The 12,186-nt window shown below is 39.1% G+C and overlaps 2 protein-coding genes and 1 pseudogene across 2 annotated transcripts; 1 reads left to right on the top strand and 2 right to left on the bottom strand.

Annotated features, from left to right (window-relative positions):
* Window positions 1-627: 627 nt before the first annotated feature.
* LOC132978734 (zona pellucida sperm-binding protein 3-like) lies at window positions 628-2,705 on the bottom strand. The gene is made up of 10 exons (XM_061044019.1): window positions 2,588-2,705; window positions 2,325-2,491; window positions 2,150-2,253; window positions 1,976-2,064; window positions 1,704-1,884; window positions 1,514-1,619; window positions 1,306-1,391; window positions 1,051-1,142; window positions 898-973; window positions 628-756 (listed from the first exon to the last, which is right to left on the bottom strand). The coding sequence occupies exons 1-9, from the start codon at window positions 2,688-2,690 to the stop codon at window positions 909-911; spliced, it is 993 nt and encodes a 330-aa protein (XP_060900002.1). The 5' UTR covers window positions 2,691-2,705; the 3' UTR covers window positions 628-756; window positions 898-908.
* A 2,925-nt stretch (window positions 2,706-5,630) lies between these two features.
* Window positions 5,631-7,686, bottom strand: LOC132978733 (uncharacterized; annotated as a pseudogene).
* A 919-nt stretch (window positions 7,687-8,605) lies between these two features.
* On the top strand, window positions 8,606-12,148 carry nedd8l (NEDD8 ubiquitin like modifier, like). The gene is made up of 4 exons (XM_061044018.1): window positions 8,606-8,765; window positions 11,416-11,463; window positions 11,559-11,641; window positions 11,728-12,148. Exons 1-4 carry the CDS (start codon window positions 8,748-8,750, stop codon window positions 11,849-11,851), a joined length of 273 nt encoding a protein of 90 aa, XP_060900001.1. The 5' UTR covers window positions 8,606-8,747; the 3' UTR covers window positions 11,852-12,148.
* Window positions 12,149-12,186: the final 38 nt, after the last annotated feature.

Genomic DNA, 12,186 nt, shown 5'->3' with positions numbered 1-12,186 from the left:
AACATTTGCGTGTGCTGCTGCTCTCTAGAGCAGGTCACCTTGTGAGACATGGTCTCAATTATCTGGTAAAATAACCAAGGCTTTAATTTATCAAAAAAATACAGGTATATTCAACGAGATACCCTGGCAAGGTTTTTGCGAGAGATGGCTGTTGTTGGAACATGGTTCCTTGACCCAATGGGTTCAAGGCGTCGGCTGCATGCCTTAAAGTGGCTATTATACGTCTACAGTACCGTTCACCATGCATAAAGGTTTTATTAGGATTTTGGTTATATGGAATTTGGGTGTGATTTAATTCAGTCCATCCACCTTTATCCAAGTCATGGCCCTGGTCTTCATAGCACAGAAAAGTGTTATTTGCTATACCCATTCGAAATAGTCTGTCAAAAATGTGAAGGTATGGCTTAATCATAAGTTTAAAGGATCTTCTCCCCTGAAAGCATTAGAGATGCTCATTATACAAATAAGGAGGTTCGCGAAATGTTATAATAAGACATCTTGGTAATAGACATATTGGAAACAGCTTCATTTTTCCTCAAGAAATCCCACATTTATGAAGCTCCTGACAAGAGGTTTATACTGTCAGAAACATTATGCTCTTCCAAATTAAGCAAGGAGCCAAGTGAGTGTGTTTTGCAAAATCTTTATATTACAATCTGAAATGTAGATACAGGCAGGCATTCAGCTTAAAAAAAGCTTGAAACCAAGAATAAAAACCAAATTCAGAAGGAACCAGTCTTGACATGGAGCGAAACACTTCTGTAAAATACAGAAGAAAAAAAAAAAGTTAGTGTTTTTGTACAAGTCACTATTGCTTTTCCTTTCCAAATTGAACACACAACTGATGCCATTTTTAGTTATTAACAAATTATCTGCCTTTAATTACTACAATCATACCCAAAGACACGTCAGGACGTCACATCAGTGATGGTAAACGGACCAAGTACAGCTTTCTGCATTATTCCATGGTTCCCTTTTGAAAGCAAGAATAAACACCTTTAGTACAGCAGAAAAATTCAAACACATCTGTTAAAGAATACAAATAAATACCAGAGATTGTATTCCTCCTCCTCCTGGATTTGCAGCTGGATTCACAGCAGTCACAAAGATGGTTATAGGCAGGATTGTCCAGCAGCTCCCAACTAAATTCAAAAAGGTTCGAGGGATAATAAATAAACAGCAGACGGTGCGCAGATTTCCAACTTCAGTTGATAAGACTCATCCAATTGAATTCGTCATGTTACAGCTCTTTAAAACGGCACTTCATTTTTGTATTCAGATGCAGTTTAAACACTGATATTTCACCCGTAATCCTTGACATAGTGGCAGGCTTTCATGGTGTGGTCAAGAAGATCGGGATCCCAAGCGACTAGTTGGCAGTGGATAAAAACCTGTTGAGGATGACAAGATCATAGCTGGCAACACATTCGATTTCCACCATTTTGAAATTTCTAATAATAAAGCCCAGCTTTTGAAAAATGCACATGCAGTAGTCACAGAATGTAAAGCATACCTCCTCTCCCAGAGCAAACCTGAAGGTTTGAAGGGATAGGTGGATCTCTGAAGATTTTTGCCTTGGTTTGAATTGTGATCTGGCTACCTTACTGTCCACCAAACATCTGCAGGTTTGACACAGTCTGCGTTACTCACTTTCTCTACAGAAAAAAAAAAACAAAAAACATTTTGTTCGGTAACAAACGTACCCCTTATTGGTGATAATTGAGTAAAGACGGCTCCCAGGTTGCAGCTCCAGTGTAGTTGAAGCAACACATTCCTCCAGCAGCAGCAGCAAGGGCTGATGGGTTTTCTGCTCCACACTGGCCATGATGGGGATGAACGAGCCAAGAGGGAAGCTGGTGGATTCAGCCGGGCCTGAGAAGTCATCTGAAGCAGTACATGAAAAAACAAGTCTTTAAGTTGCAGGAGTCCCTGCACAAAGGCTGCAATTCCCCATGAGGTCATGTTTAACACCCACCATTCATTAGTCCAATGTGGAACACCAGAGCTCCTTCACCATATGTGTTAAACACTGGGTCATAGATCGTAGGGTACCAGTCTTTGGGCCTGCACAGAATAAAGCAACACATTTACACAAACATCTGCAGAAGTGGTTACCACTTAACATTGGTTTGATTGATTGAACACCCACCTCTCATAAGCACAGACGACCAGGTGAGTGAAGGGAGCGATGTGAGAATCAGGAGAGGAAATGTAGACCAGGTCATTGGTGTAAGTTATCTGATTACCAGTAACCTACCAGAGAGAAACATGTCAAGCAGCTGTAGGAAATATAGTTTGAGTTGGCAGATAAGTCAGCTGCTCACCAGTCTCTTGAAGTGACAATCATTGACGTCCACACTGAAAACAGCCTCCCTGGCAGAGAGGCTGGTGGGGTAACAGTTCCCAAGACGAAAGAGTGACATGTCAGCCTGAGATCTGCGCTCTGTCCACACGAGGGTCACAAAACCAGGCCCACAGTCCAGGTTCATGTCTGAAAAGGTTCCAACACACATACCTTAAGTTTAAACACAAAGCACTTTCGTTTAACTGACAAACACCAAAACCCTGACTTTCGCTCCAGTACTACCTGCATAGACTGACACGGCAGCTACCAGGCTCAACAGCAGTGCACCTATGGACGCCATCATGACTGAACACTTGTTATCATCGCTGTGTTTGGTTTTATTCATTCTAACCAGGAAACCTCAATTAAGACAATCTCTTTCACCTGACGGGTTTCAACTATCTCAGGTGCAGCAATGATCAGCCTGACGCAAGACAGCTTGGGAAGGATTTCATTTGAGGTGAAGCTTGATCAGCAGCATATACATTATGAAATAATATGTCATGCTGTTTGATATATAATTGTCATTTCTTACATTTTATCACAACCTTTATCTAGCCCTTTGCAGGGATCAGGACGATCCTGATATTTTGGACCAAATTTCCGCATCCTACTCAAAAGTTTGAAACAACACAAACTGGAGCTTTTATCCGTATAAAAACCAAGAGATGATTTCCTGATTTAATTTGATTTCATAATCTCTTTCCTGTTTTTAAGATTTTTTCCAATCTTATAGCTTTGAACAGCTGGACATTTGTATTTGAATATTTTGGAGGTTTTTTTAAATCATGATAGTATGGTTACCTTGTTTTGACCTTGAGCGTGCATTTTGTTGTGATTTTTATATACTATCATAATGTATATAATGTTTCATAAACATGCATGTATTGGAGTGTGTTTGAAATGTATCACATCACCTTTGAAACTTGAGGAGGTCAAACAAAACCTGTTACAATGACGTTGATACTATAGACATGTTTAAATTATTTGGCTCGTGACTTGCTGAATTGCAAATGTTACATGTTGTAAATGATGCACACATAAAGGATGTGAGGGTTATGTGTTTTTATCTTTATTGAAGCTTTATTTAACCAGGAATTACACAGAATTAAGATTGATTACCTTACCCTGGATAGCAAAAAGGTGCATTTCCAAATCTGGATCATTCTTAAACATTCTGAAATAAACTGGTCCATGGTGAACCAGTAAATAGTTAGAAAAGTTGTGGTTTTATCATCTTTTAACTACATAACCACTGTCTCTTTACATGTTACATGTTGATTTTATATTTATTAAGTGATAGACATTCAATTGAAGTGGTAACAGACAGAACATTTTTCACCATGTTGAGACACATGATCTTTTTAGATCTCAGTTGTAAATAGTCTGATGCAATGCTTCCTCAGTGTGAAAGTACTGCATCAGAATTGAATGACTTGGTGGGAAATTGAATATCAGTTTCCCCAATGCAGAGGCTACTGTACATCATCTAAATCACAAATCAATCAATCAATCAATCAACTTTTATTTGTATAGCGTCAACTCATAACAAGTGTTATCTCGAGACACTTTACAAGAAGCAGGTAAAATACCTTACTCATTGTCTGTTAACATTACAAAAGAGCAGGTAAAAGACCTTACTCATTGTTATGTTACAAAAAGCAGGTAAAAGACCTTACTCATTGTTATGTTACAAAAAGCAGGTAAAAGACCTTACTTATTGCTATGTTACAAAGAGCCGGCCTATCCATCATGAGCACTTTAGCAAAGCAGCAAAAGTTACAGTGGTAAGAAAAAACTGCCTTATTAAAAGGCAGAAATCTTCGGCCGGATCCCCGGCTCATGACGAAACAGTCTTCACAGGCCTAGACTGCGCCGGGCTTGGAAAGGGATAGGGGGAGAGATGGGATAAGATGCAGGAAGAGGGATAGAGAGCAAGGGGGTGGGGGAAGGTAGACCGTCCATCAGCAATCCGGTGGGGAGGGGAGGGGGTGTAGGGGGTTGTTCTGGCAGGCCGCCAACCCACGATCCGGTGGGGAGATAGTAGAACCACAGAGATAGTTATGTTTACCTCTAGGTCACATCATCTACATAACAGGACAAATAATTCAGGCAGCTCTTTCATTGTGAAGCCCAAGTTTGTAGTCGACATGATATTGGACAAGTTCATTTGACAATACAGAGAACCAACAGCTTGATCAAAACATTCAAAGTCTTCATCCTTGTGTTTTAGTTCAAGATAATTCATTAAATTGTGATCCTTTATGGAAGTGATTAGTGATCAGAATTCAAATGATAAAGCTAATTTGAAAATTCAAATGCATTAACAGAAATGCTTTTTAATTTGTGTATTATTTGACTCAAAAATAAAATTATTAATTTATCCAATTTGAATTTTCAACGGCAAAAATGCACAGTCTTTGACTAAATTAAAATGACATTTGCTGTATCATTTAAAAAAAAGAAACTGCCCCAATAAATTTGTATCATAACTCAAATGAGAAAGCTAATTTTAAAATAAAAATACATTGAGAAAGAAGTTTTAATTTTCAGAATATAGGTGCATTATTTGACATATTTAAAATGAATATTCAGTCATCCAGTTTGCATTACAGTATTACTCTATGCATATTGTATGACATAATTCAAATGAAAATGAAAACGCCTGCCTGGGAGCTGGAGTCTGACGTCACTTTCCTGCGCTGTCCACTTTGCCATTTCGTTTTCGAGTTGGTTTGAATTATGATCACTTTTTAGCACGGCAAAACGAAAAGGCAAAGACCTTTTCGGTTTCATTTGAATTATGTCATACATAGAGTAGAAGTATAATGCAAACTGGATGACAGACTATAGGTCAAATAATGCACCTATATTCTGAAAATTAAAACATGTTTCTCTTGCTGTATTTTCATTTTAAAATTAACTCTTTCATTTGAATTATGATACAAATTTAGTGGGCCATTTTTTGAAAATGATAAAGCAAATGTCATTTTAATTTAGTCAAGAATGTGCATTTTGAAGTTGAAAAACTAAAATTCTAATTAATCATGATTTTATTTTTGAGTCAAATAATACACTCATATTCTGAAAATTAAAAAGCATTTCTGTTAATGCATTTTCAAATTAGCTTTATCATTTGAATTCTGATCACTAATCACCTCCATAGAAATTGTGAAGTGTTGAAAAAGCAGCAGTTTCAAATGTTTGATTTGCGTCAAGAGCAGAGGGACAAAGACTAGAGCGACACAGTGGGGAAAAAAACTGAATCTCAGGAGTTGAAAACAGATTTACTAATGCAGAGGTTTTAATAGAGCATATGAAGCTGACATCACAACCAGTATTAGTCGGGATGCTGAGGTTGTCTGCATCCGGCTCTCCCGTTTTACACGATCATAAGCACATCCTTCAGCTTACAACGGACTCTGTCGAGAAAGTGTTAAACATCAGTCATCACATCCAGTGTTAAACAGGAAACACTCCATAAACCTTATGGCACATCATTCCAGTTTTAGGGACAGACCTTTGACATGCTGTCAGCATTTGAGTCAGATGGATCCATGATGATCAGAGGTCCCAACACAGAATTGTAACTAAAGCCACGGGATTCTGACGGGGGAACAAGAGACTCAAGGAAACATGAAATAAGCAAAGAAAAATTCCCTCAGATTTTTAGAAAAATTATTACCTGCATCAACTCCTCTTCTGGAACGAGACCTGCAGGTTGAGTCACAGCAGCTACAGATGGAGCTCTGAGCAGGGTCGTCAAGTAGTTCCCATCTGAGCAGCCGTAGAGAGAGTCATTGTAATGCAAGGATACTGACAAATTTTTAAAGAGCCATGTTCTTTCTTTAATCACTAATATTCAAATGTTATGCTGTTATTGGAATGAGACAGTGGATAGTCGGTAACTGGGAGAGGGAGAAAGTGGGGAATGATGTTTGGGAAAGGATTTTAAATCTCAGACGAGCAAGCTATCCGCTAGGCCAACCGGCACCAAATAGTTTACATTAGCACAGTACATAATTTGTATTTCTCATCATGAGCTCAATAAAACGTTAACGTGTTTCAAGTCATGGCAATCCAGTCTCATGATTTACCTCATGTCTGGCTTCACATAATGACAGGCCTTCTTGCTTTCATCAAGAACTTGTGGATCCCATGCGACCAGTTTACAGTGAATGTAAACCTAAGGAACACATAAGACTTCTTCAAAATGGTCATGTTCAAAATATTCTCTGTCACAGTGATCTTTAAACCCCCTCTCACCTCCTGTCCAAGACCAAAGTTGGACTGCAGGTAAAGGACGACAGAAGACGAGTGGTACCGAGGGAGGAACTTAGAGTTCCCCGTCACGCTTTCCGCCAGACACCTGAGGGATTCAATTTAAATGTTACATTAGCTTAAAATGTTTTATTCTTTAACAACTCAAAGACACATCTACATCCAAGCCTACCCTTTGTTGGTGATGATTTGGTGAACCTGGCCATTAGGCTGCAGCTCTGGGGTGGTGGTGGCGAAACATTCCTCCATGAGCAGCAGCAAGGGTTGATGGGACTTCTGCTCCACTGCCGCCCATATCGGCATGAAGGAGCCCAGCGGGATGACATTAGTCTTTGCTACACCAGTTAATTGCTCTGTTGGGGGGGTAAGTAAAAATGTTTGAAATGTCTTTCTTACCCTTATGCTGTGTTCAGCAGTGTGAAAATGTACCATTGAGGAGCGCCATGTGGAAGACCAGTCCGCCTCGACCTTCAGAAAGTCCTGATCCAGGGTTCAGGAAAGTGGGGACCCAGCCCTCAGGCCTGAAATATAAAATTAGAGTTTTCTTTGCAGTCATTTCAGCTTTCAGTGTCCAAAAAACAGATATGATAAATCTGTGCTGAACCCACAACAGTTTTAAAGCAGGAAATAACTCATGACATCTAAACAGTATGAGTCTTGTGCATTCAAAGATAAATACAATGCTAACCTTACCTTTTATAAACACACTCGATGGGATACACAAACGCTGCAGGTTGACCCTTTGCTTTTGGCCTGTAGGTCAGTTCATTTTGAAAAAGCTGACGCTTTCCTTTCAGCTGTAGAAAAACAGATATTAGGACTCCAGGACTGACTGAAAACTGTTTTAGTGAAATAAAGGCATAAGATTACCCGTTTTGTAAATTTGCAGTCAGCAAACTTGTAGTTGAACTGAGCTTCGCCCTCCCCGGTGGGCAGGACGTTAAACCGAGATGCCATACAGCTTCCCAGGAACAGACGAGCTGCATGTGGCACGCCCTCTGCAGGGATCCTCCATGTGATCTTCACTGAGTCTTTTTCACAGACAACATTGATCTCTGCAAACAAATTCTCACTTTGACCCCTGTTTCTCCACATTAAATGTTTCCAAAAACATTAATAGCACACATAACACAGATACCTACCTGCATTTGCAAAAACTGTTGCAAAAACAGCCACGATTATCACACCTAGGTAGAGATGAGTCACCATGACTGAAGGATCCCGCTCTCACTAGAGCTCACACAATATATATGGACTTCCTGACAAATTAGCTGAATGATCAACATCTGTGTGGGATCAGCACAGCATTTAGTCCCCTCTCTTCTTCCTCTGTGGTGTTTTTCAACATTCTCACAGTTGTATTTGTATGCCCTTCACTTTAAACACAGAGTTGAAATGTAAAACGTTAATTAAGTTTTGTTTAAAGTTGAATTTTAATTTACTAGTGTTTCCATATTAATTTACTCATTATACCTCGCATATGTTACCTTTAAATGGCAGATGTTGTGTTTTTTTTCTCATCTAACAGCTATTATTTCACAGATTAATATTTTTACACTCAAAACAGGTTTCCTTTTTAAAACAATATTATTCTGATTAAACCACTCAAGTGCAAGTTCCAGTAAAATATGACGACATTTTTGGTTTGCAAATCTCCCGTCTCTCTTTGTGTTATTTTAAATGAACATGTGAGCATGTGTGCTTTTTGTGTATTGTATGTGTTTATTTTACTGTAATGAAATAAACTGACAAAAATATTTCAAAAAAGATGGCTAACATTAGTACTTACTTTTAAGGGCATAATAGTGACAATAATAAAAACACTATCATTCGTTTCATTTAAGCGGTGTTTTCTTTCAGTTTTCTACTAAAATATCTATTTTAATTGAACCTTTTTTAAACTGCGTAAGTGTTGAGGAATAAAAAAGAGAATTGCTGACTTTGTTTGATAGAGCGGAACCTTGTTTCCGTGCGCTCTGACGTCACATCAGTCCGGATGGTTTAGTTGTGTACACAGGAAGCAAATTCAAGTCATCCAGACGAGCAGGTTGGAATTCGCTAGTTTACCAAGTGTTTTGGTCAGATTACACTTTTTAGTATATAAATTCACTCTTAAGTCAACATGCTGATCAAAGTTAAGGTAAGAACATTGTTTTATTTACGGCTCTACTTCTACGCCGGCTCCTACATGCTAATGCTGGCTAGCATGCTAACACCACTGGCCAGTCCGCTAAATCTATTTCTGGGTTTTCATAATTAAATCTTGTTCGCATGTGATTCATACTTTGCTGACATTGGTTTAATTTCTTGGTGGGTATGTTTGGATACCAACGAGCTATTGGCATGCTTCTATTTTGGGCGCCAGTCGGGAGCTTTTGTTATTTGATAGCCTGCTAACTTCATCACCAGGTTAGCCTCCAAAACAAAACCTGAGGACTGAGGGAGAATTAAACACACCTAACAGAGTCAAGCTATGCTTTCTCACTCAGCATGTGTGTATTTAACCGGCTGAATGTTCACATACATAAAGAAGTGGATATACTCTTAACTTTGAATCCTAAATGTTATTTTAAAAGGCTCATCCAGTGACATGGAAGTCTCCAGTGTGTTCTACACAATCAGAGTTAGGAGGGTCAACCCTTCACCATCCTACGAAAAACATTACATCATACCTGTACTACTGAATATTTCCAATCCATCAATGGTGTGAATCAGAGTGTGGATACCCCATGGAGACAATAAGTGGGTATATACTGTGTGTTCACACCATATTAATCCAGTCTAGTTCAGATAATGGTACCCCATGTTCCCCTTAGATCAGGGATGGGCAACTTTGGTCACAGCAAGGGCCACATTCATTTAATTCTCACTGCCAGAGGGCCAAATTGTAGAATACAAAAACGATTACAGTCAATTATGTCTCAAATTAACTCAACATATACCAGTGATCAAATATTATTATGGACATATTTCTGGTTTTCATGATTTCATGGCAGATTTCATCATGTTTTCTTCATGTTTTCAATTAATTGATGTGTAAAAAATTGACCTGAGGGCCACGTTGAGGGTTGATGGGGGCCGCATGTGGCCCCCGGGCCGCCAGTTGCCCACCCCTGCCTTAGATTAATTGGTGCCAATTTATTTGAGAAACAGGAGGGACATGTAAACACTTGTGTTGTGTGATGAAAAGAAACAAACAGTAGATAGACATTGAAACTGCTTTTTGGCTGATATGCACTCTTTAGTTTTCTGTTTATTTATTGCAGTTCACATAGTCACTGTAATACTGAACAATGTTATCGCACATTGTATCTTTTTCTCACATTGAGCAGGTGAAGTCAGCATCTCTACATCCATGAAAGCTTTTCTGTTCAATTTCAACACAGACAAACTCTACTTGATGATTAAGTGAACCAAATCTTACTCTACAACAAAAAGTATAAAAAGCTCTGTTATTGTTGTTGCACCAAGAGTAAAAAATAATAAGTTTTTATTTATAAAGTGCTTTTCAAGCACACAGACACTGTGCATTAGTTTAAAATAAAAAGATCAGAACAAACTTTACACACAGGTCAAATAACTAACACTGTATAAACTAGTCCTGATGGGTGATTTGAATGTGGATGAGTCAGTGCAGTCCTGAATATGTGTGAGGGGTGAGTCCCAGCTGTGGAGTAGCCTCTGTCCCACAGAGAGGAGCGTTAAGAAAGAGAAGCATTACTTACTCAACAGCAACGTGAGAGAGTGGTGGAGGGCAAGTCAGTGTGCATGAAAACTCATCTGTCATTAAGTCAGGGTTATGAAAGGAACAGCACTTCTAATGATGTCTATTTAGGCCCTGTTAGATTGTAACCTTTGAGTGTGACAAGGTTTTTTCCTCATGTATAATGGATTTACAATAAATCAGTTCTAAAATTAATTACTAGCCGCCCTGTATAAATCATTGTCATCCCTTTTTTACATGCCTGATAGAACCTTTTCTGCTAACAGCTGTGAAGATCATTAACCGTGACAATATTGTTTAAAAAACTAAGTAATTTTCAACAATTTGAATCTTTTTTCAATCGTTTCTGGATACCATGTGTGTTAAACCGATACAATCTCTGATTTTTCAACGATCAATAGAACCGAAAAGTACCAAAGCTTTAAAACGCCTACAGATCTTCAGTCATGTTTCTTGAGAGAGAGGGAGAGGGAATTTGAAGGGCGGCAAATACTGACATTTCTCAAGTTCTTTTCATCTCATTTACATGTGAAGGTTACGTGGATGTCACAGTCAGCGAGCAGAGGGGAGGACACTGTAGAAATTGTACAAATATATTTAAGTTATCTAAACGTTTTCCTGCAATTTCTGTGAATCCAAAACAAGAACTAACCAAACAATGGGTGTCTAGGTCTTATTACCTGCTGTTAGGGCTGGGAATCTTTGGGTCTCTGACGATTTTATTCAAAACGATTCATGATTCAAAGTCTATTTATGAATCAGTACATACTTCAGGATCTACTCCAGTCATCTGTGAGACTGGCTACATTTGGCATTCTACTGAGTTAAAGAGCTAGCCTTAGCACTTAGCAGGGAGTGACCGATTAGCCCAAAAGAATAAAAAAACAGATTTTTGAAAGTTCTGAATCGATTTTAAATGATAGAAGATAAGAATCTTGATTTTTACATTAATCAATTTCTTCCCCACCTCTACCTGCCGTGCTATTGAAGCAGGTATCGTTATGGTTTGATTTTTTCTTATGTTGTACCAAAGTTTCTTATTGATCATGTCAACATTATGTTTCAGACTCTCACTGGAAAAGAAATAGAGATCGACATTGAGCCCACAGACAAGGTGACTAAAGATTTTCCCTGTGAGATAAAAAAAATAGACTCTGGAGAAGCTTCATGACTTCTAAATGTTGTTGTTTTTTTTCTGTGTGAATGAAGGTGGAGCGGATTAAAGAAAGGGTGGAAGAGAAGGAAGGGATCCCTCCACAGCAACAGAGACTCATCTACAGTGGAAAACAGATGTGAGTTCCCCCACCATGAACTAACTTGAACTGCAGATCTCTCCTGAACCATCACGTGCTCACTCCTGTGTTCTTTTGCCCCTCAGGAATGATGAGAAGACGGCTGCAGACTACAAGATCCAGGGAGGCTCTGTGCTCCATCTTGTGTTGGCGCTAAGAGGCGGCTCTACGCTCCACAGGCCCCACACATTCCTCTCCTCCTTGTCCTGATTGGCTGTTGTGATTTGGCCGGCCGAGTGCCAACGCTTACGGTGTCTGTCACAGTCTAACCATGTTACAGCACAGAGATCTGACATCCCACGCCCCCGGACCGCAGCAAATACAAAAATCCACCAACAAAGATAAAAAGGACGTTCTGATTCCTATGTAGACGTTTTTCTTTCTTTCTTTTTGTAAACCCACATTGGCATTCTGAGTTTGACCAGTTGATGCAGGCACCCATGCTGTACAAAAGACAGTTTTACAACACTGTGGTCTTTTTTGCTTGTGAATAAATGGTGAAGTTGATTGAAGCGTGGTCCTCTGACGCAGCACACACTTACACA

This window comes from Labrus mixtus, chromosome 8, assembly GCF_963584025.1.
Source record: "Labrus mixtus chromosome 8, fLabMix1.1, whole genome shotgun sequence".
Lineage (NCBI taxonomy): Eukaryota > Metazoa > Chordata > Actinopteri > Labriformes > Labridae > Labrus > Labrus mixtus.
Note: the sequence above shows the minus strand (reverse complement) of the source record. Positions and strands in the feature narration are given on the sequence as shown.

Coding starts and splice junctions, on each gene's coding strand:
- LOC132978734 (XM_061044019.1), bottom strand. CDS start 2,690: ATGAATAAAACCAAACACAGCGATGATAACAAGTGTTCAGTCATGATG. Junction 2,254..2,324: donor ATTGTCACTTCAAGAGACTG/GTGAGCAGCTGA, acceptor TCTCTCTGGTAG/GTTACTGGTAATCAGATAAC. Junction 974..1,050: donor GAGGAGGAATACAATCTCTG/GTATTTATTTGT, acceptor TGCTTTCAAAAG/GGAACCATGGAATAATGCAG.
- nedd8l (XM_061044018.1), top strand. Junction 11,464..11,558: donor ACATTGAGCCCACAGACAAG/GTGACTAAAGAT, acceptor GTGTGAATGAAG/GTGGAGCGGATTAAAGAAAG. Junction 11,642..11,727: donor ATCTACAGTGGAAAACAGAT/GTGAGTTCCCCC, acceptor TTTGCCCCTCAG/GAATGATGAGAAGACGGCTG.